Here is a 20,674-nt window from a genome sequence, read left to right as displayed (position 1 = left end):
CATTCCAACTGAGCCCTTTGGGGGTCAAACCACAGAAGGTTTAGTTTCAGTGTGGCATTTGATAAGTGTACTGAACTGTATTTAAAATGTGTTTGGCAACAGTAGAAGACTGTGATGAAAAACCTCGTTAAAAATGACAGTGGATTTTGTCCCATGGATTGTGTTTGTTTTTTTTCAACACAGAAATGAGAATCAAAAGCATGTTTTAGAAAAAAATTAACTGCTTTATTAGTGCTTTCATATTTATGATCATTGTACAGCGGTCACGAGGGCTAGCATGGTTGAACTATTATGCACAATCTTTACACTTCAGTTATGAAGACAATGGTGTATGCTTACTTGTAAATGCTTAAATGAAATAAAATTCTAATATTTTCCAATCAAAAAAAGGTCTTAATGAGATCTTAATTTGGTGCACACAAGCTTTCTGCGTAAGAAAGTCAAGACTGTGACTCACTTTTTCTTTTCTTTTTTTTAAAGGTAAACAGATTTACAAAACTTTGATTAAAACTAAAGATTTCCTCTGAAATAGTGTAATTAAATCTTTAAGAAAATCATTCAAAATCAGAACCCCCAGCAACCTGATTTCTGGCTCATCAAGTTACAGAAAAGTCAGCAACTTGTACTAGAAAAAAGGCAAGTAAGCTTGTGAAATCAATTTCTCAACATCAGAACCAGACTGAGCTTCAAAGTAACACAATTCTTAGTATTAAGTATATTCCCCCCGTTTTTGGATAGCCTAAACACAGCTGTACAACTGTATGACATGCCAGATCAACAACAACTCTTTTGCTGCAGTGATCCTGCTCATAAACAGGGAAGGAAATACACTGCTGTACTGTAAATAGCTGCACAAGTCTCGACTTAAACAGCATGGATTATTCAGTGCAGGACACCCATACTGATGAGATTCACACGTCAAATCTGTCAGCATCCACCTGCAGAGCGCTCAGGTACTGCTGTAGGAGGAGAACTCAGAATGAAGCTGACAATCACACAAAGTCAGAGCTGCTGCAAGAACTGAACAGGCCAAACATCATTACTGGTCTCCCTGCCAAACTAAACCACAGATCGTTTAAACCAATTGCAACAGATGAAAAGAGTATTAAAACTATGGTTGTTTCATTTCTAGTAAAAAAACAACAACAAAAAAACACATATATGTAGGTCCACCTATTTTCTGGAAACACACAAGAGATAAATCTTTACCATGAATAACATCAAAATACCTTAAAACATTCGTTAATATAAGAAAGTGCATGCAAAATATTAAGAAAAACAAAGGCAACATTTAAAGCCAACACACAAGATTACATGCAACAAAACCAAGAAAAAAGAAACAGAGCTAACATTGATATATAGTCTAATAAAATACAATACAGATTTATAAAGAGTAGAGCAATTACAACGTGGTTACTCTTTAAGTGCACATTCAAGGATAGGGGCTTCTTTCGAAAATTTTGGGGACTTTGGAGAAGCGCCTGTGGCGAGTATTATTCTTTGCCTGCCATTCACTAAGAGTCATGGTTGGTGTCTCGTTCCCAAAGCGTCTTTGGTAATTTCTGAAAAACAACGACATCTTAAATATGTCTATTCCTGAGGAAATGTACGTAAAGTCACTGCGATATCGTGTCTGGGGGAAAAGTTTTTATAGGCAACTCAACAGGTTTTTAAAAGTGATGGACAACATAAAAACTACAGGTCTGTCTATCTGGGTTCTTGTTTGGGCAACTGTTCTGATAGTTCCTCCTTTATGGTTGACCCAAACATCCAGGACTTCAATAGAAAATGAATTAAACTTAATTTAAATGCCCAATTCCTTCATCGGTTCTCTGTAGCTTACAAGAATCCCAGCTGAGATCAACATCCTTTATTATAGGACCCAGTTTCAGTAGCAGCAGAAACCATCTTCTGAGTTTTCTTAATGCGGCATAACCTCAAATCACAGATCAATTCAAAGATGTGAATACCTGCATGTGAGGTCCGAGGGGTGCTGCCACCGAGAGCCATTAGAGCCCGTCTGACCGGCGACATGCGTCATCAAGTCCAGAAGTTCAGTCATGGGTCCTTCGGAACAAAAATGCACTTTGCAGATTATGAATTATGGAGCTGTTATGTGTGTTTGACAGACTAAAATGTTTCAGATTGTCAACCAATTTCTATTTCATAGACAACCTGAGAAAATACAAAATAGTGCCTAAATTATTAATTTTATGTGTTAAGTGAACATGATCAAACCACCTGTGAAAAAGAATTGCCTCCGTTCTACTTATTAAAATATGAAATAACTGAACAACCAAACTTTTTGGGAAGCTCAGTTCATTTCCACTAACCCATAAACAGAAAAAGTTATACTAATCTATCAGCTGGGAGGGGTTTTCAGAACCATTTCTATAGCTTTAATTTTACACAAATGGCGAAAGCATAAAACAGTGTTAAATTTAAAAAAAAACAAGTGCCTAATCAACCAAACTGACTCCAAGAATCAATTATGACAAATTATTGTTGCGGTTAATGCTTTTATGAATTTCTTTCCTGCTGCTGGTTCCATGAAAACAATTTTTCAGTACTTTTAATCCTAATTTGCATTATTATTATTGCAATAAATAACATGTTAGCTACATATTGTCACAGTTAATCTAATTTTCTTCCTCCAGTGGCAACAACACAGATAAATGAATAGCTCCATAAAACTGGTAAGCATAAAACTGGGGTGGAAACGCCATAACATGAATATCGTGTCTCTTTCAGGTTACAGTAAATTCAATCTGAGACCTTTTAATACCATTAGGAATGAAATTTAAGATCAACAAGGCTGTCGTCGCCTTCCATTTCCAAAAACCAAAATTACAACCAAGGTTGTGGGTGTTAACAGGTGGTTTGATTTGAACGCACTTACGACTTGATTTGTTTTGAAAAAATACATTTTTTATTTCTTGTAAAAAATTAGTGATAAAATAATTACCAAAAATGTTCTACAACTTAGCCAAAAACAAAAACAAATGTTTCAAGTACAAAAAAGTGAAAAGTGGTGAAAAAATAATTTACAAAAAACCTCCCATCCACACATCAAACATTTGCCAAACAATGCCTCCACCAAGCACCCGGTGTGTTTTTAATTACTCAAATTAATGGGAGGGTCATCCAATTACCAACATAATTTTATCAATTCAAATATACAAATTAACTACAGATTTTGGATCTAAACTAACTTAAAATTAATTCTAACTTCCCAAAATAAAAACACTAAATTAGTCAAAATTACAATTTGCAAACTTTACATAAATGGCCACAACAACGGCACATTGACAGAAACATTGAAATCATCCCAACAACTGATGTTCTCTGTTTCAGTAAACATTAAATATTTTATTCTGGATAAACATATATCCTGAGTTGAACATTGTTAAGGCAGGCAGAGCTCTAGAAAAGCAGAAATCAGATGTTTTTTTTCACCGATGCAGACAACATTCCCAGAAGGAATTTCTTCCCTTCTCTGAGGTTAGTTTCTTACCTTGAGCTCTACCTGGATTTTCAGTCATGTGGCTTTTGACAGAAAATATGTACTGCCTTTTATGATGTTCCCATTCCATACTGTTGTCAAGGATTTTGGGTCTAAAAAAACAAAGATACATGGGCATGAAAGAAGTCACAGCTCCATCTGGAGGTCAGTTTAGATACTGAACTACCTGTGACCCCTTCCACGCTTGACAGTTTTGTCCCTCTTTTTGTCTGCAGAGCTCGTCTTCTGATCTGGTTGGGTAGAGGATGCTGGTTTACTGATCCCCTCACTCTGACCTGGAACCACCACTTTTGATTTCACCTTTTATGGAGAGAAACGATCATTGGAGTGAACACTACAGAATGAAAGGAACTGATCTTTATATACTAGAACAGCTGAGGCAACTTACCTGCACCTGTAAGGGCAACGTGGTTTCATATAAAGTGTCCACAGTGTAGTCTCCAGAGTTGTAGGTCTGGGATACGTTTATGGTCTTAAGAGCTTCCGACAGCCCGCTCTTCTGCTCTGCTTCAGCAGATGGCTGGCATACAGAGGACTCAAATATTGGCTGTCCAATATTAAAAACCTCATCTTCTCCCTCTAAAAAGCTTCCATCACACTTAACGGGCCCCAGCAGTGGTCCAGTCACAGTCTCGCTACTGTCCTTAATTAAAAAAGAAAAGTGTGGAGCACACGTTGAAGCTTGCTCGTGCCCCAGCTGCTCTGGTGGATCTTCTGTCTTGCATTCAGAAGAATGCAAGACAGAAGAAACGTATCCTCTGTCATCCTCCACAGGTCCAGCGTCAGCTTTATCCTCCTTAATGGTTGGTTCGACCATCTCCAGTTTTGGTGGATTGAGGCATAAGATGTCATTAATGTCATTGTCGAACACAGATGACATGTTTTTGACGATCTTCTCAGTCTTCTCTACCTCCTCTTTGGAGCACCCACACTGAACATGCTCCAAATCCAGCCGAGAGCTCACAGTTCCTTTAGTGTCGCTCCTAGCTGCAGTCTCTTCTTTAAGCACAGGGTACGGGGCTGCAAAGGGGGATAGTGAATTGTTCCTAGTAAGAGAGCTAGAGTAGTCCATAAAGCAACCAAGGTCTGGGGACAGAGCATTGGAACTACACTGCTTTTTACTGTTGTAGTCATTGTTCATACCACTATGCCCCAGTTTCCTTTTTCTCCCAGAGTCATTAACTATTTTAAATTTGAAGTTGACAAAAGGATCAGGAGGCTCTACTGGGGAACGAGGACCCCTCTGTTGGTCACACATGACCCTCTGGGAATATACAGAAAGAGACTTCAGGTGGTTTGTACTTGGTGGATTTTGGCGACTGACTATTGTGTTTGCACTTGATTCATTGTCCATGTCTGTTAAGAAAAAGAAAACACATTAAATATCTACAGTTTTCTTCAATATCTTACAAAAAAAAAAAACAATAACTGTATCAAGGATGCACAGTGTGTCAAATCAAACTCATGCCAGGCTATATTAGCACAGAATGACACAATGTACCCACAAGGGCCAATACTACAGCTCAATTATTCTGACTTATGCCATTGGTCCTGCAGTGCGTCACCACGACCACTTTCTCCATTTACTCATCATCCCATCTCTGGTCCTTTTTCCAAAGATTTGAACTTCCTAGATAAATAACTTAAAAATCCACAAAAAATTGTTTACAAATGTATTGATAAGGATACCAAGCTTTGATCTAGTTTTTTGTCAAAAAGTTCTGTAAAATAATAAAATTTCTATGTGCATCACATAACATGTGGGAAGTCAGTGAAAGTGTTATAACTTGGAAGAGAAATGCTTCTGCTATAATTTATGCACTGGAATCTGTTTACAGCCTTTTTATTTCCTACCAAATAAAACATTTCCCTCACATTACAAGAGAGATATTTGTCAAACTTACTTAATTGGGAGGAATTGACCTAAAACAGAAAAAAATGACACTGCATTCCTCCTGATTTCTAAATTCCCCTACCAGGTGAAGCACCAAATATAATAAAAACCATTTGGTATATTTTGGATGTCTAAGATAAATATTGAGCTAGCCTTTCATTTATCCATTTAATCTGTCTACAATAAAAGGGCATGTAGCTCTTAGCATTTAGTTTTGTTTGTTTTTTAAATAAGATTAAGGAAACTCTTTCAATTAACATGAACATATCAGGAGAAACTACACAGAAATAAGCACATGCACATTGATTTGCAAAGGAACTTTACTTACTATAGTTTTATCCAAATTGCTTTACTGAAATGCTTTGTTAAAGTATTTTTGTTTTTCCCACTTCTGGATGACTTGTGGGGTTAAAAGGTCCATATTCATATTCAAGTAGCGATTTAAAAAAAAGTTACAAATTGTAAGATTAACAAAACTTTTAAAAGGACAATTAACGTTTGGGGATCTATTTAAAAAAAAAGACTGAAATATTACAAGAACGTTTTGCATTTTGGAAACAAAAATGTAGAAATGCGATGACTGTAAGATTCCTTTTTTTTGCTAATCCCCATACAAACTTTTACTAAATAGAATTTAAGATTTTTCTAAAAGAAATAGTTAAATAAAAGAACAAAATGAGTAAAGTATTAAAAAAATATTTAAATTTAGACGCTTAAGGTCGCAGCTAAATTTAGTATCTCAGTGGATTTGAAACAAAATACCTCGAACTGCAACAGATATTTTCACTGAAGGTATATTAAAATTAAGACAAGTGCAGTTTTATTGAAGACAGCAAGGTCTTTTTGAGGCTCCCATCTTAGGGTGAAAAGTTCCCTCCATAAAACAAGACCGTTTCTTCGCTAATGATAGCTTAAATCATGAAACAAATTAGGCGAAAAAGCAAGCAAAACTTTAGTTTCAAAATCTGTAAATGTACAAAGTCCATTTCATTTTATCGCACGCAGATAAAGGAAACTGTAACTAAATGCTATTTATCCCCTGTGCTAAAAATCCCTCGTGGCGGTTATTTTGAACTAGCATCAGTTCTAGCATAGCTTCAGCTACAGAAGCTAACTTCCGTTATTGTCTTTAAAAAATTCAAAGAACTCAGCTGGGAACTTACGATTGAGCTGATCTGGAAAAGACAAACATTGAATTATAACACCCCTGATATGAAATAAACTTACCTTTTTAATTATTTTTGGAAAACAAACCAGACAAAAGTGCAACCTGCTACTCATCTCTGCCCGCTCCTGTTAGCTATCTGACACTGACACGAGCACAGGTGTTTACATGAGAATGATCACGCCAAGGTTAAAGGTTACAGGTTACCTTTAACCTTAAAATTTTTTTATTTTAATTGTTTTTTTTATTTATGGAGTCTACATTTATTATCATTATGCTTCTCATTCTAATTATTTTTTTGCTGTTTAAAGTTATATCATTAAAAAAACCTCTTGCCAATGCCACTAAGACAGACAGAATATAACAGAGAAATGTCTTCAAAATCAGAAGTATATATATTATTCAGTAGGGTATTTGGTAGCATAGTATGCCCTTTAAACTGTATGATTTGTTTGAACGTTTTATGTATCTACAAGCTTCGCATATTGTTGTAACTGTGGAAAAATGTCCAGTGTTTTGCAAATGTATTTTTTTTAAATTAGATTTGCATAAGTGTTCACAGCTTTTGCCCAATACTTTTGGTCGCCAACAAAATTATGTTGGTGATTCCACTGATCACCTACATAACTAAATGTGGAAAAAGTGAAGTGCTGTGAAAACTTTTGGATACACTGTAAAGTTTTGAGTTTTGTTAATAAATAAATAAATAAATAAATAAATATGAATAAAATAGGAATCATTTTGGTAATTTAAAAGCCTAAAAGATGTTTGCTCTGATTTGTGTGTCTTCTCATTTGGTGTAAATACAGTTAAAACAAAATACAGTTAAAACCTGTGGTTTTAACTGTATTTTTACAAGGCACACAATTTTGATTGTTCACTCCAGTGAGGCATTATATTATTCCATAACTTTGTTTTTTTTTCTGTTATTGGAATCTCAGATTAATAATGCACACATTTTCAGAAAAATACGTATAAAAGCAGTTAAAATTTGAGCAGAAATTTGTCAGTATCAAATTCTGCTTAGAGACCCATATATCTACTGTGATCAAGCACATGCAAAAACAAAATCCTCTTTGAATCACATCATAAAGCTACGGAGCCATTTGGCTGCATACCCAAAGGTTGCAATTACAGTCAATTCCCACTAGAGGACAGTGTTGCTTTCTCAAAATGTTCAGAAATGAAATTTATTTATTTACTTTCTCTACTTTTGGAAAGATACCTTTGAGGTGTTGTTTTATAAAAAGTAGATATATAACATGTTTATATATTTAGTTTTGGTTCAATTCTTTGCATGGCAGTTACAGCCCATCTTACAGTCAGAGATCTCCAAGTGAGACATCAAAAGTCAGAGATGAACTTTCAATAAGGTTTTCCTGAATGCTTTGTTAAAGCTATCAGGAAAAAGATTAAATGCAAACAACAAATCTGAGTGAAAGCAACATGTAATCAAAGCTTATGATAAACACTACTATTTCCTTTAAGTGCCCTCCTATCTGATCTCTGACTAATGCAGAAGTTATGTAAACATTATCACATTCTGGCGTGGCTGTTTATATGTGTGCAATTTTACCCTGTGTATTGTAGATACCAATGCCAAACAAGTACAACAACACAAAGAGTTTCACTCTCTTTGTGTTGTTGGGTAAAAAAATGCACTGCATTTTGTGTGAAATACCTACATTACAAAGCTTTTACATCCCCTTCCTACATAATAAAATATGTGTTTATAACAAAACCCTCCTTCCATGATCAATTCAAATAAAACATTGAGTGGCCAAACTACGATACATTTCATGGGCCTAATGCAACTTTTCACCAGTCTGCATTCAGCATGCACACCAACTCTCTCAAACCTACACACACAAACACCCAGACTGTAAAAAAAAAAAAAAAAAAAGAATCACATGATTCCTGCACCTCTTACGGTAATCGGGCTCAGTTCCCAGAATCATAACCCCCGTCTTCCTGTGAATACTGTATATGTTGCTATGGGAACAGGTGGTAAACAAAGTTTTCACAGGTCATAATGACCTATAGTAGCCCCTGTGTTTGGGTATTTTCCATTCTCTGCTTAAGAACCAGTGGCAGGCCTTTTCATCAGCCTAGATGATTTTCTTCTGCAGGTTTCTGATTGGTTGAAACTCATCACCCCACACATGCCTTTTTAATAGTGCCAGCAAACTCAGTGTCAGGAGCATTTTGCAGTACAATCAATCTATCCTAGAAACCTGAGACAGCATCCACTATTGTCATCATTTGTGATTCCGAATTGGAGCAACTGGTTTATTTAGGTACTGGTTCTGCATTCCTACATGCCAAACAAGTACAACCCCACAAATAGTTGCACTCTGGGTGTCATGTTACGAGGTGATGTGACGTAATAAAGAAAACAAAACCATTTCCTTTCAGTCTCAGCACTCTCTCATCACCCGGCTCCTTCATCCTCACTGGCTGAATATAATCATCCGACATTTAAACCCAGCCCAAACATCCAAAACACCTTTTTTTTTTGTTTCAAGCTGATATTTATTGTCTTTTTCCATGAAGTTACACACATAGAAACAAGCAAGAATGATTATGTGAGGCACAAAGAGCAAACCGAGCAAGTAATCACAATAGAATAAAATTACATATAATTTTTAGAACTACAAATGCTACTGCAGTTTAAGGTTATACAACCGTATTTATAATAATTTATACTATATACTTCACATTAATGCTGATATTATAGTTATGATATCAATATAATATTAATAGATATATATCGATATCGACTTTATAATATATGCTGATCAGGCATAACATTATGACCAGATCAAGGTATATAGACAGAATTATTCTAGCTTCCACAGCGATATGTCTTACTCCAAGTAGTATGTGAGCATGTGTGCATGTGTGTGTGTGTGTGACGGTTGCGGGGGTAGAGTGGGATTAATGAGGTCTAGGTTGAAATGTTTTGCTAATGGGTCTCAGAGTGCACACCCTGGTGCAGCAAAGAGGCTTCCACAGCCTCAAAAAAGAAGTGGAATAAGTTATTTCTCAAATGTAGACCACATAAAAACACAGAATGAAATTTTGCTAGAAGATCAGAGCCTCAAATATGTTGAAAGTAATAAATTATGTAATCACCCCCCCGCACCCCTACAACAGTCACAAACACAATCAAACTGTTACAGGAAATAAGACTGATAAAGTACATGGATGGAAATTCCTTTAAACGGCTTTGGCTCCATCTCCATTTCTCATCTAGACAACATGTGAAGGATCAGGTTTCATTTTCACCGTTAGGTAACGCCCTCCACACTGGCCACCGTCGCTTTTCCTAACAATGAAAATAGAGCTTTGTTCAGATTCTTCAGAAGAAGTAAATAAATGTTGTTTTACGAGTTAACATAAAAAAGACATACCTTGAAATTTTGTAGCACAGAAAAGCAAGACCTGCCAGCACAAGTATAACTACGACTGTGACTCCAACTGCAATCCAAATCTTTGAATGTCCACCTGTCAACAGACATCATTACAGGATTAACCACCATAAAAAGGAAAACATTTTCTTTTAGCCTGATACACTGCTTGAAGAAATGCTATATTCTGATAATATTCTTACTCTGCAGCATAAAAAATACATTATTTATATAAAAAAGAAGCTCTGACAGATTAATTAAATCTTAACTTGAGTAAAAAAATGAAGTAACATGGTATGATATATTTTCAGCCACCAAAAAACAAAATCACAACTAAACTGTTGATCTTTTTTTCTTGGCTTGGCAAGTTTTACAGGTCCAGACAAATTAAAAATATGCATTTTCTATTTATTGATCAATATACATGGATTAGTACCTTCTTCTCCATGGTCGAAGTCCTTGCTAGAGCAGTTCACTGTAAAAACAAAGGATCCACTTCATTAAAATTATTGAATGAAGAAAAATCATTCTATTTTTGATAAATGGGGGAAAATATTAACAGAATGAGGAATACCCTCGCAGATGGTTCTGTATTCATCTTTAACTCCAGTATTCTGAGGGAAACACATATCAAAGATAAATGTTATCAGCACACACTTTTAACTTATACATTATCTGAATGCAAACTAAAGTTTTTGCCCGAAAGCGTGCTGCATTGTCTTCCGACTTGATTACAGCTGATTACCTTTGAAACAGTGCTAACAACGCCCTCCAGACATTTCGAGGTGGTCAGAGAGAAGATGTTGCTATTCAACGCTGGAGGAATTTGTCCCGAGTTGTCAGCAATTGTGAAGTTCTAAAATCAAAAAGTATAAAAAGAAATATGTATACATGAATTAAATTATAATATTGAACATGTTAGTTAATCAATTAACATTTCTTTCACTTATTGTTTAGTATAACAACAACAACAGTAACAACAACACTGGGGAAAACAGGTAATTTGAACAGGCATGTTTAAATTTTACAGGTCATAACTTACGGTTCCGTTAATCCAAGAAAAATCCCAGTTAGACATATCTAGGCGCACGAGGATAGGCGCACGAGGGTCTGCAGAGATGGTGTAAGTCGTCTTGTCACCATTATGGCTGACAGTGCAGATTAAGTTGTCAGCACTGTTGCCCTGGCCACCTAAACCTGGGAACAAACAAACAAAACAAAAAATTGAAAATAAAAATCTATTAATAGTGTAGCTATAGCTGGTTGGTGCTATGGTCTAGGAATCAAATAAAGAAATACCAAAGCTTTTACAGTTTGTTAACCTTCAAAGGCAACAAAATGTCAGAGCGGAGCAGTGGTGCAACAGCATCTGGACTCTTAAGAATCCTTAAACATCAATCAGATATTCAAGGATACAACGTTTTGTTATTGTGAGATACATTTTCACTAAACTGAAAATTGAAGGGTTCAACGAGGTAAAAATTAGTAGGAAGCTCCTTTAAAAATGGACAGTGAGATTTCTCACCAACCCCAAACGCATAACAAAAACAATGCAGACCTGTTGGATGGAATAAAAACTGTGTACAGAAATACTGATGATCACATCTCACAAATCTCATACATTCTTGACCCCTTGTTAGCAAACATGCTGCAGTGTTTCTAGAATAAAGTGCAAAAAAGAACTGTAGTGATATCATTGTACTGCTGCTCTTTGAAGTTAGCTTTGTCTCCTTGCAAATTAATTTGCAAGTTTCACTTGGAAGTGGATAATGTTTAAAGTTTTGTATTATTACCGAATCCAACTTCAAAATCTAAATGAAATGCACCAGGCACTTTTCTTTCAAGAAGCTAACGACGTAGTGAACGTAGCAGCTTCTTGAAAAACTCATCTTTTGTCTGTTGTTTAGCAACTTTACGTTGCTGCTAATATCTGAAACATGATCCTCGGAAATCCCCACCGACAAATACCTGCTTTACGACGTCCCCACCTGAAGAGCAATAAATTATCTAAACCGAATTTTTTTTTTTTACTTCAAACATTGTCAGTAGATATATTTAAAAGGGTTTTTGGCTGTAAAGCTGCAGAATTTCAAAAGTAAAAAGTCGCCTGCACTGTTTGCCGGAAGTGAATGTCACGAGACGCAGCGGCAGCCACCTGCTTTTGTTTTTAAACGTGGGTGCGTTTGGCGATTCGGATTTAAATTATGCGAGGAACACGAAACGTGGTAAAACACGAAACCAAAAACAGAAAATAAACTACAAACGGTGTCTTGTACAAAGCCAAACAATCCTGTCATCGGCACTCGAGTGAGACATGTCATCTGAGTCACCAAATCTGAGTTTGCATAAAACTATTTGACAACTGATCATATTTACAACAAGCATGTAGTAAATAGATAGTTCCAAATCATACTTACAGAGAGCGAGTATCATCCACAGCACCTTCCCCATATCTGGTTTGAACCAGAGCGCACGTGAAACGACATACAATGAGCTCCGCCCCCACAGGGACGGAGCTCTGGGAACACCGCCCCCACAATAATAATAATAATAATAATAATAATAATAATAATAATAATAATAATAATAATAATAATAATAATAATAATAATAATAATAATTTATCAATATGCAAAATTGTCCAAATCACTTAACTGAACATTTGCTAATATTCTGGTAATGTACCCTATTTATGTTTTTCTGTTCATACCTCTTCTTTGTAGCAAATGATTCAGTGTTTTTTGTTTGCTTTTGTCTGACCTGGGATTGTGTAAGATAGCTAATGTCAGTACCATACCAATCAAAGCTGAAATTGCAGAAACATAATAATTCTCATACAGGAGAAAGCCGCCAATTGGCTATTGATGGCAAAGTGTAAGGAAAGGCTAAACTCCCCTTTCATAAGAGTCAGTGAGGCAAATTTCTCTATTTTTGTATTTTTACTTTTTACTCAGACTTTCAGCTCCTCACATAGTTTTGTATGCCACACCAGGCTGGTAATGTTAAGAGTTGGAGCAAAGAAAATTAGCCCAGATATTGTCTTCTAGTCAGGGGTGAAAGTAAGGGGGTACGGCAGGGTACTGCGTACCCCTAAAAGATTTAGCTGGGGTACGCAGTACCTGCAAGAGAGGGGAGCGGCTGTCTGCTGTAAAAAATCAGTGGGTTCAGTGTGCAGCAGTGAGTGCGCTCACTAATCAGCCTGATTAGTTTTTCAAGAATAATCTAAAACAGACTTAATGAGTTAATAAATAACTTTTTTTCTCCATTTCATACTGTTTCTGAACTGTTCTGAACTTTCTAGAGCAGGGCTGCAATGTCGATTGCAGAAGGGATTAGTACAAACTGAACGCCGCCAGGAGGCTGAGAGCAGCACGTCCTCCTCTGACTCCTTATCAAAACGTCTGTAACTTTATTAAAGAACAACAACAAAAATCAACAAAATGTGTTCAAATTAATGACAGTGAGGAGCTAAGGTGTCTGTTAGATGTGAATGCTTCAGCTCAGCGGTGCGCATGCGCAGTAAAGTGCGGGCAGTTTCCATTTGAAGAAACAGAGCTTCTTTAAAGGTGAGTTATTCGTCTTCAGTATATTTTCATGTGTCATATATGTCTTTACTACTCTGGTTACAGGTTAATTTTTCTTTGAAAAGATGACGCATAAAAGTCTTTGCAGGCTAATATGCTAATGTTAGCATTGGCTCATGGGCCCAACATTAGCTAAAACTACCAAGCCTTTTACTTGAGAGACTTTAATGTTTTTGTCCATTGTTGTGGAAAAAAAACTTACCAAGCACTGTTCAGGTAAAATCACTCAATCAGGTTTATTTATGAATTATGCACAATACAGAGAGCTTGTAGGACAATCAATCATGAAGCAAATCTGGATGGAAAGCTCTGCCAGGCAGAGACRACACATGAGTCTTTTACACACATTAAAGTTAATTTTATATTTACTTCTCTTATGTCTGGAAGAATGAATTTCTAAACTCTTAAACATCCTTAGGAGTCAAACAACTAAGAATGATCATAAGCTACCCAATTTCATGTGTTTTCTAGGAAACCCAACAAAACAAAAAAATGACATTAGTGCAGTGAAGGTATDGATAAGTGTCCGTTCAAAACCCAACAAAGCGCAGATTTTCCATCTGGAAAGTAGGTAAAGCGTAGAAGCAGGAACACTGATCGCCTGCTCAGGAGGGTTTGTTACCTCCTGTCATAAAAGTATAAATCTTCACTCTCTGCTTCGGTCACTCGACAGTGGACCAGCAATAGTTCTTTGAGTGGAGAGCCTTTCAGAAACATCCAAACTAGCTGTTGCTCTGGACGTTGTCCTCTTTGGTGTCAAAAGTTGAAGTACTTGATACTTGGTAGAGTGAAGTTTTGCTGCTCACTCTGTTGCTCTGTTGTTTCAGATTTAAAGTCGTGATCTAGATGGAYGTTACAGACAGGTCGTCCTTCACAGTGSTTGATGTGGATTCATGTTGTTCCTTCCTTCTCGCCCCTCTCCCCCACTCGRTCTCGGCGTTGCTGCAGCCAAATCCTCCCCCGTCTCTTTCCTCCGGCTTCCTGTCAGTAAAACTGGTTCTGGTGTTGGATCTTTGGGTTGCCCAGATCGTCCCTCAAGAAATGTCAGATGAAACAAGCGTCAACAGTTCAGTCGTCTTCACTCACAGCTCTGAAAGCATGTTTAGCTTTTCTTCCTCTACTCTGATACTGGACAGCAGACCAGCAGAGGTTGTTAAAGCTCAGTCTCACACAGTTTTTTTGATCCTCCGGATCTTCTCAGTCATTTTCATCGGCTGGTTTTGTAGGAGGGACATCATCTGGTCCATGGGAGGACAGATGGGAAGAGTTGAGTTCAGAGGTCAGATGCACGGCGCGAAGCTCAGACAGAGAGAAAGAGAAAAAGCAAATAGAAATCAATTAGGGTTTTGTCATTTTCCTTGTTTTCTATACATATATATTTATGAATCTTATTTTAAGAGACTCCACTTCTTTCAATGCTGAGATAAAAAAGACTGTTTATTCGAACACACTGACTTGCACACATTTTTAAGCACAACTATTGTAGTAAAAAAGTTCAGATGTGACTTCCCAGAAGTCACCGCCTCTTTCTGGTGAATGAATGTTGATGTTTCAGCAGACGTCTCGTCAGAATCAGATGATAGTTTGACCCACAGTAACCCCCCCGCTCTTATGAATATTTAGGCTCCGATGAAGCTCTCGTTTTTGATACGTCGACAACAGGTCACACCACATGCTAACAAAAGCCGGATAACCAAGACTAGAAGTTGCCATGCAAATTTCCTGTTTGTGTGAATTGCATGCATGACACAGTGACACAGAAGTGTCTGGGAGGGTTCATTTACACTTTTTTTTTAAAGCCTTTAAACTTTGATTAAAGATTTGATTACTCCAGTGAGGCTGGTATGCAACGATTATTCAAATATGTATGTAAACACAGCTGCTGAGTGTTCCACTGAATATAAGACTTGCTGAAAATAGATTACATCATTTCCTGTGCCAAATCTCACACCACCAGCTATTTTCATTTTCATTGGCTACAAAGGAATCACCCGACATTTGCTCCACCTTTACCTCACAATTTAAGTGTAGCTATTTTTAAACATCCTTCGTCTTCCCAGAGTCACACTTTGATCAGTAACAATAACTTTTCATACACACAAAGTATGGATGTCACATCAGTCTTATTTCAACTGTTTATTCCAGAGGGTTGCACAAATGTACAACTTCATATTTTTTATTCCCAACATTTAAAACTGTAAATCTATCAACCAGCTTCCAGATTAGATCTGGTTTGATGTTTATCTCCCTAATCAGAAATGGCAGAGTTTATTTAAACTAATCCTGCTTTCAAGCATTGCCCACAAGTCTTTAATATAGTTGATGTCCAGGCTTTGATAATATGCAGGAACAGGAGCTTGGATTGAATTTGGACAGAATTGGGTGTTTACAACCACACAAATGCATCAAAGCTGAGTTATTGAAGGAATAAATCAAGTTGTAGAAGTAGAGTTCAAGTTGAATTACCCTCTATTAAAAGCGTAACTCTTAAAAGCTATGACAAAAACATAAACAACCTGTTTACGTGAACTCAGTCACTGCTAAGAGGAGTGGGCCAGGAGACGCCTGATGGCTGCGAAAACCTTGGTCTGCAGTTTTCACCAAATGTCAGAGGAGGTTTATGTAAATTTCTAGCCACATGTATAATTTTGATGTGGTTCTGAGAAAATATGCATGTCAAGTTTTTGCTCTTAAAAATCCCTGAAAAACAAAAAGACTGCATCCATGCCAATGACGAGTACATGTCAATGTTTCACAATAAGCAAATGACATCTGCAAGAACAGACCACAGACATCTTATGTTGGCAACTGGCATAGTTTATTAGGCTGATTATAATATTGCAATAGTAAACAGTACAGCTTATGAAAGTTGATACAGTGATGAAAGTATAAAAAGTGGAAAAACATGACATCATTTCACAGAAATGAGTCCACACAGTACAGTACAGGTATAAAACATACAAACCTTCTGTATGTATAATGACATTAATTGCCCATTCGGGACTTGACTGTGAAATCAAATATTTTATAATCATAATTATAACATATCTTGTTAGTGTAATAATAAAAGATATTAATAATAGTCACTTTATGTGTATAGGTTATATACACAATATATAGTTTATTATCATTGGTCATAATGCTACAGGATGCTGAAAAAAACACTCTCTGGTGCTGCATCTCTAAGCTTCCACAGCTCAAGTCTTTCACAGTATGGGTGGGTTCAGGGGGCTGCTAATGGCTCACATGGTGCAACACAGAGGCTTCCACAGCCTCAGAAATAATTCAGCTGTGTAACAATAAGTCACACTTCATCAGCAGAAGGAATTATTATCAAGGCCGGGAAGATTATTGATTTTTAAAACATTAATAACGTGGGATTTCTGTCCAAAATGATAAACTGAGGCTAAAAAAAATAAGCATCTGTGTTCTTTAAATTAATGAAAATATAAGTCAATTTACTAACAACACCCAGTAAGATAAATATGTTTTGTAAAAAAAATATCATGAATGTACACAATAATCTGAGCTTTATAACTGGAGTGCTGTGCTAATGGCAGTGGTGAGTAACAGTACATTGATAATATTCCACATGGCAGGACGCTACCGTCAAATATAGGCAACAGTGTTGAGCTTATATAGGGTTTATAGCAGAAAAGCTCTTAAAGGCAACAAGCAAAATAATTATTTTCTTAGATGCTTTTTGATAATAAAAGAAACTGCAAATACATCAGCTTCCTACTGTCTCTCTATCACCACATTGGAGAGCTCTGCATCATTCTGCTTTGGCACAGGCGTGTAGAGACGTCTCACAAAGGTCAACATGCTGTGAACAAAAAACAGAGAACTTCTTCACTACTCTCAGAAGCTGGACATTTGGTTTCTGTATGGATGTTACAGAGAGGAAGAAAACAAACCTGCAAATTTTTGCTTGGAATTTGTAGGAGAGGACAGCAAGTCCCAACAGCCCCAGAAGCAGTAAGACTCCAACGATGGTGTAAATGAAGGTTTTTGACTCTCCAACTGTCAACAGATACCATTAAATGGTTAGATAGCCTAAACTGTTTCTTTTTTTTAAGGGATTTTTATATTATATAGAAACAAAGAAATAGAATAAAAATATCCTTTATTGTCCCACAGTGGGAAAAATTCAAGGTGTCACAACAGCAAGTTAAGTGAAAGCAAGCACATTCACACAAAGGGAGAAAATATTAAATTCTCAATGAGAAACTATACAAATCTAGAACATAAGAAAAATAATCCTACTCTAGAAGTCATATTAAAAATAATTATTGTAAGGTAATAGGTTCATTTAGAGAAAGAAAACTTTATAAGATGTGCATAAAAAAACAGGATTATAAGAACTGGGGGGAAAAAACTGCAAATTACATCAAGAATGTTATTTCAAGGAAGAAAAACTACAAATCACAGTAGGAAGGTAAAGACTTATTAGGTTTTCTGGGAGAAGAGACTATTATAAAGTCTTACAGCTGCTGTGAAGAAGGATCTTCAGTAACACCATTTTGTGCACCTAGAATGCATCAATCTGCACCCATGCATTTTATGTTACTCTAAATACTTGGATGGTAATGATGCGAAATAGTTGTCATGTAAATACAATGTTTTGCTTCAAACTCACCTCCAGGGTTATCCTTGTCACCTTGACGCAAGTTCATCACATCACATGTTGCTAAAAAAACAAAAAAGAAGACATTTACAAATAAAACACTGAGTAAACTGAGACTCAAGCTCTAATATCAAGAAAAAACAACTGTTAGGGAAACAACTTATTTTTTAAAAATATAAAAATTCAGGTGGTTTTGAGGAAACAAAATTGGTCAGCAACCAATACTCACTGGTGCAGTTGGCTGTGTAATCCATCAGCCCCTGAGGAAAATAAACAGCTTGTCTATTTTTATGTTTATAAAATAAACTTTAATTTGAATAAGTATTGCTCATTTAAACATCTAAAAAAAAAAAAAAAATCTAAATACAGTTTTCGTATGCTTCACAGAGTTTAAAGAAAGTCTGTAGTTTCCAAAGAATTGTTTGTGTTTGGACATATATATATATATATATATTTTTTTTTTCCATCTTTTGTAAACATTTTATACCTGTGCTGACCAGCACTGCGTCATCCATAAAATGTAGCCATGGCATTCGTATGTCTCCAGAGTGTGGAAGCCGTTAGTCGCATGTTTGTCCGAGCTGGTTGCGAGCACGGTCTGAAATGAAAATAGAAAAAGAATATTCATACAGAGGTCAGTTATGATGTCGACATAATTTCATGCTACAGTAAACCATCAGTGACGGTTCTGCAAAAAACGGACCCTAGTCTGGACCCTCAAAGAATTAGAATGACATGTAGAACAAAATACTGATTTCACCAATCTCAGTCTGTATTTTAGACAGTATTTAAGTGCAGAATTTTCCAGTTACTATAAATATTAGACTTTAAGATCATAAAAAATATATTCAAGCATATTAATTAGGGCTGCATAGAAGCACTATTGTCTTGCAACAATAAGATCCCAGGTTTAAATCCCAGCTTGGAGTCTTTATGAATGGAATATGCATGTTCTTCCTGTGCATGCGTGGGTTCTCCCATGATACTCCGGCTTCCTCCCACAGTCTAAAAATATGGCTGTTAGGTTAATTGGTGACATTGAATGTTTTTTAGTAAAACACTCTTAAATAGAACCAGCAAAAGTAGTACATTGTGCTGCTATTTGACATACTGTACATACATTATTAAGTAAAGAACTTTACAAAAAAATGTAAGGATAGTTGTGTAACTCCTTTTGGAGATTCTTTATACACTCTTTATGGGTAAAAAAAATATTGCCAAACACAAATTTTCACAACCAGAACTGTTTTTTTTATTAACCAAAGTGTTTAGAGCTAAAAGGTCAGAAAGCAAAATCGTCCCTATATGTCTGTATACTAGTCCAGTCCAGTTTACAGGCACATTTAAATTAAAGTTATAATAGAAACAATAAAAGCATCACTTTAAATTTAGCTTTCAAAGATGAAAAAGTAAATGACTGTTGGTTAAAAAAATGGAGGTGACAGGGGGTGGAATTGTAACTTACAGTTTCGTTGCTCCATGAGGAATCACATCCTGCTGACGGGAAACCTGAAGCATGAGACTCCAACGAGATGCTGTGAACCATCCGGGTGCCATTTCTTTTGACCGTGCAAAGCAAATCCACAGCACAGCAGAAACTGAGAAGGAATGCTAGGAAAAAAGGCATGAAACACAACAAATGTCAGTAAAAATACTAAATACAAGGTGTAATTGTTTCTCAATGTGGCTATTTCTATTGTGACTCTAAAAAAAAGCAATATAGTCACTTTAAGATATCGCACACATAGTGTGGGTAACATACAATGCACAGTAGATTTATCTCTGCCTAGAGATGTCACATCTTGAATATTTGCAGTCACGTCTGATGATGCAATAAATCTCAGAACATTTATTTATTTATTTAACTGTGCGGTAGTAACTGCCTGTTGTCACACAGCTTAAAGACAAACAAGTTATGCAAATATTACCGTATGTGAACAGCGCTGCTTTCTTCCACAGCTCCATGTTAGCCGTAGACTTTAGTTTATCAAGGTGGAAAACAGAACAACAGAAGTCTTCCACACCGATGCTGCTTACATACGAGTCACGAGTTGTTTAAACGCACGAGACAAGGTGCTGCTTCTTCTTCTTCTTTTCTATTATGGCGGATTGCAAGCAACTTTAAGGTGCATACCGCCACCTACTGTACATGAGTGTGTAGCAACATTTCTTTACATCTTTTAAATTCTATTTATTAATCTTGTATTTTTAAGAAAAGTAAACAATGCTTTCCTTAGTCTATAAATATCCTTTATGTTTCCTTCATTTCCTAATATTCCTTTAAGACTCCATTCTTGACCTGTCCTTCTAACCATTCTTTTCAAATGTTCCCTTTCAGATTCATATATTCTACAGTTCATTAATACATGTTCTACATTTTCTTTCTCACCACATCCTTCACATTTATCATTATTTTTCTTCCCTATTAAATATAAGGTGTCATTTAAATAGGTATGACCTACTCTTAATCT

The 20,674-nt window shown here is 36.2% G+C and overlaps 1 protein-coding gene across 1 annotated transcript; it reads right to left on the bottom strand.

Moving 5' to 3' along the window:
• Positions 1 to 175: 175 nt before the first annotated feature.
• On the bottom strand, positions 176 to 6,755 carry kop (askopos). Its single transcript, XM_008399615.2, has 6 exons — positions 6,645 to 6,755; positions 3,912 to 4,879; positions 3,690 to 3,823; positions 3,515 to 3,615; positions 1,971 to 2,067; positions 176 to 1,562 (listed from the first exon to the last, which is right to left on the bottom strand). Exons 2-6 carry the CDS (start codon positions 4,875 to 4,877, stop codon positions 1,433 to 1,435), a joined length of 1,428 nt encoding a protein of 475 aa, XP_008397837.1. The 5' UTR covers positions 4,878 to 4,879; positions 6,645 to 6,755; the 3' UTR covers positions 176 to 1,432.
• Positions 6,756 to 20,674: the final 13,919 nt, after the last annotated feature.

The sequence above is a fragment of the Poecilia reticulata genome, linkage group LG22 (genome assembly GCF_000633615.1).
Source record: "Poecilia reticulata strain Guanapo linkage group LG22, Guppy_female_1.0+MT, whole genome shotgun sequence".
Lineage (NCBI taxonomy): Eukaryota > Metazoa > Chordata > Actinopteri > Cyprinodontiformes > Poeciliidae > Poecilia > Poecilia reticulata.
This window is presented reverse-complemented; position numbering and strand designations above follow the sequence as displayed.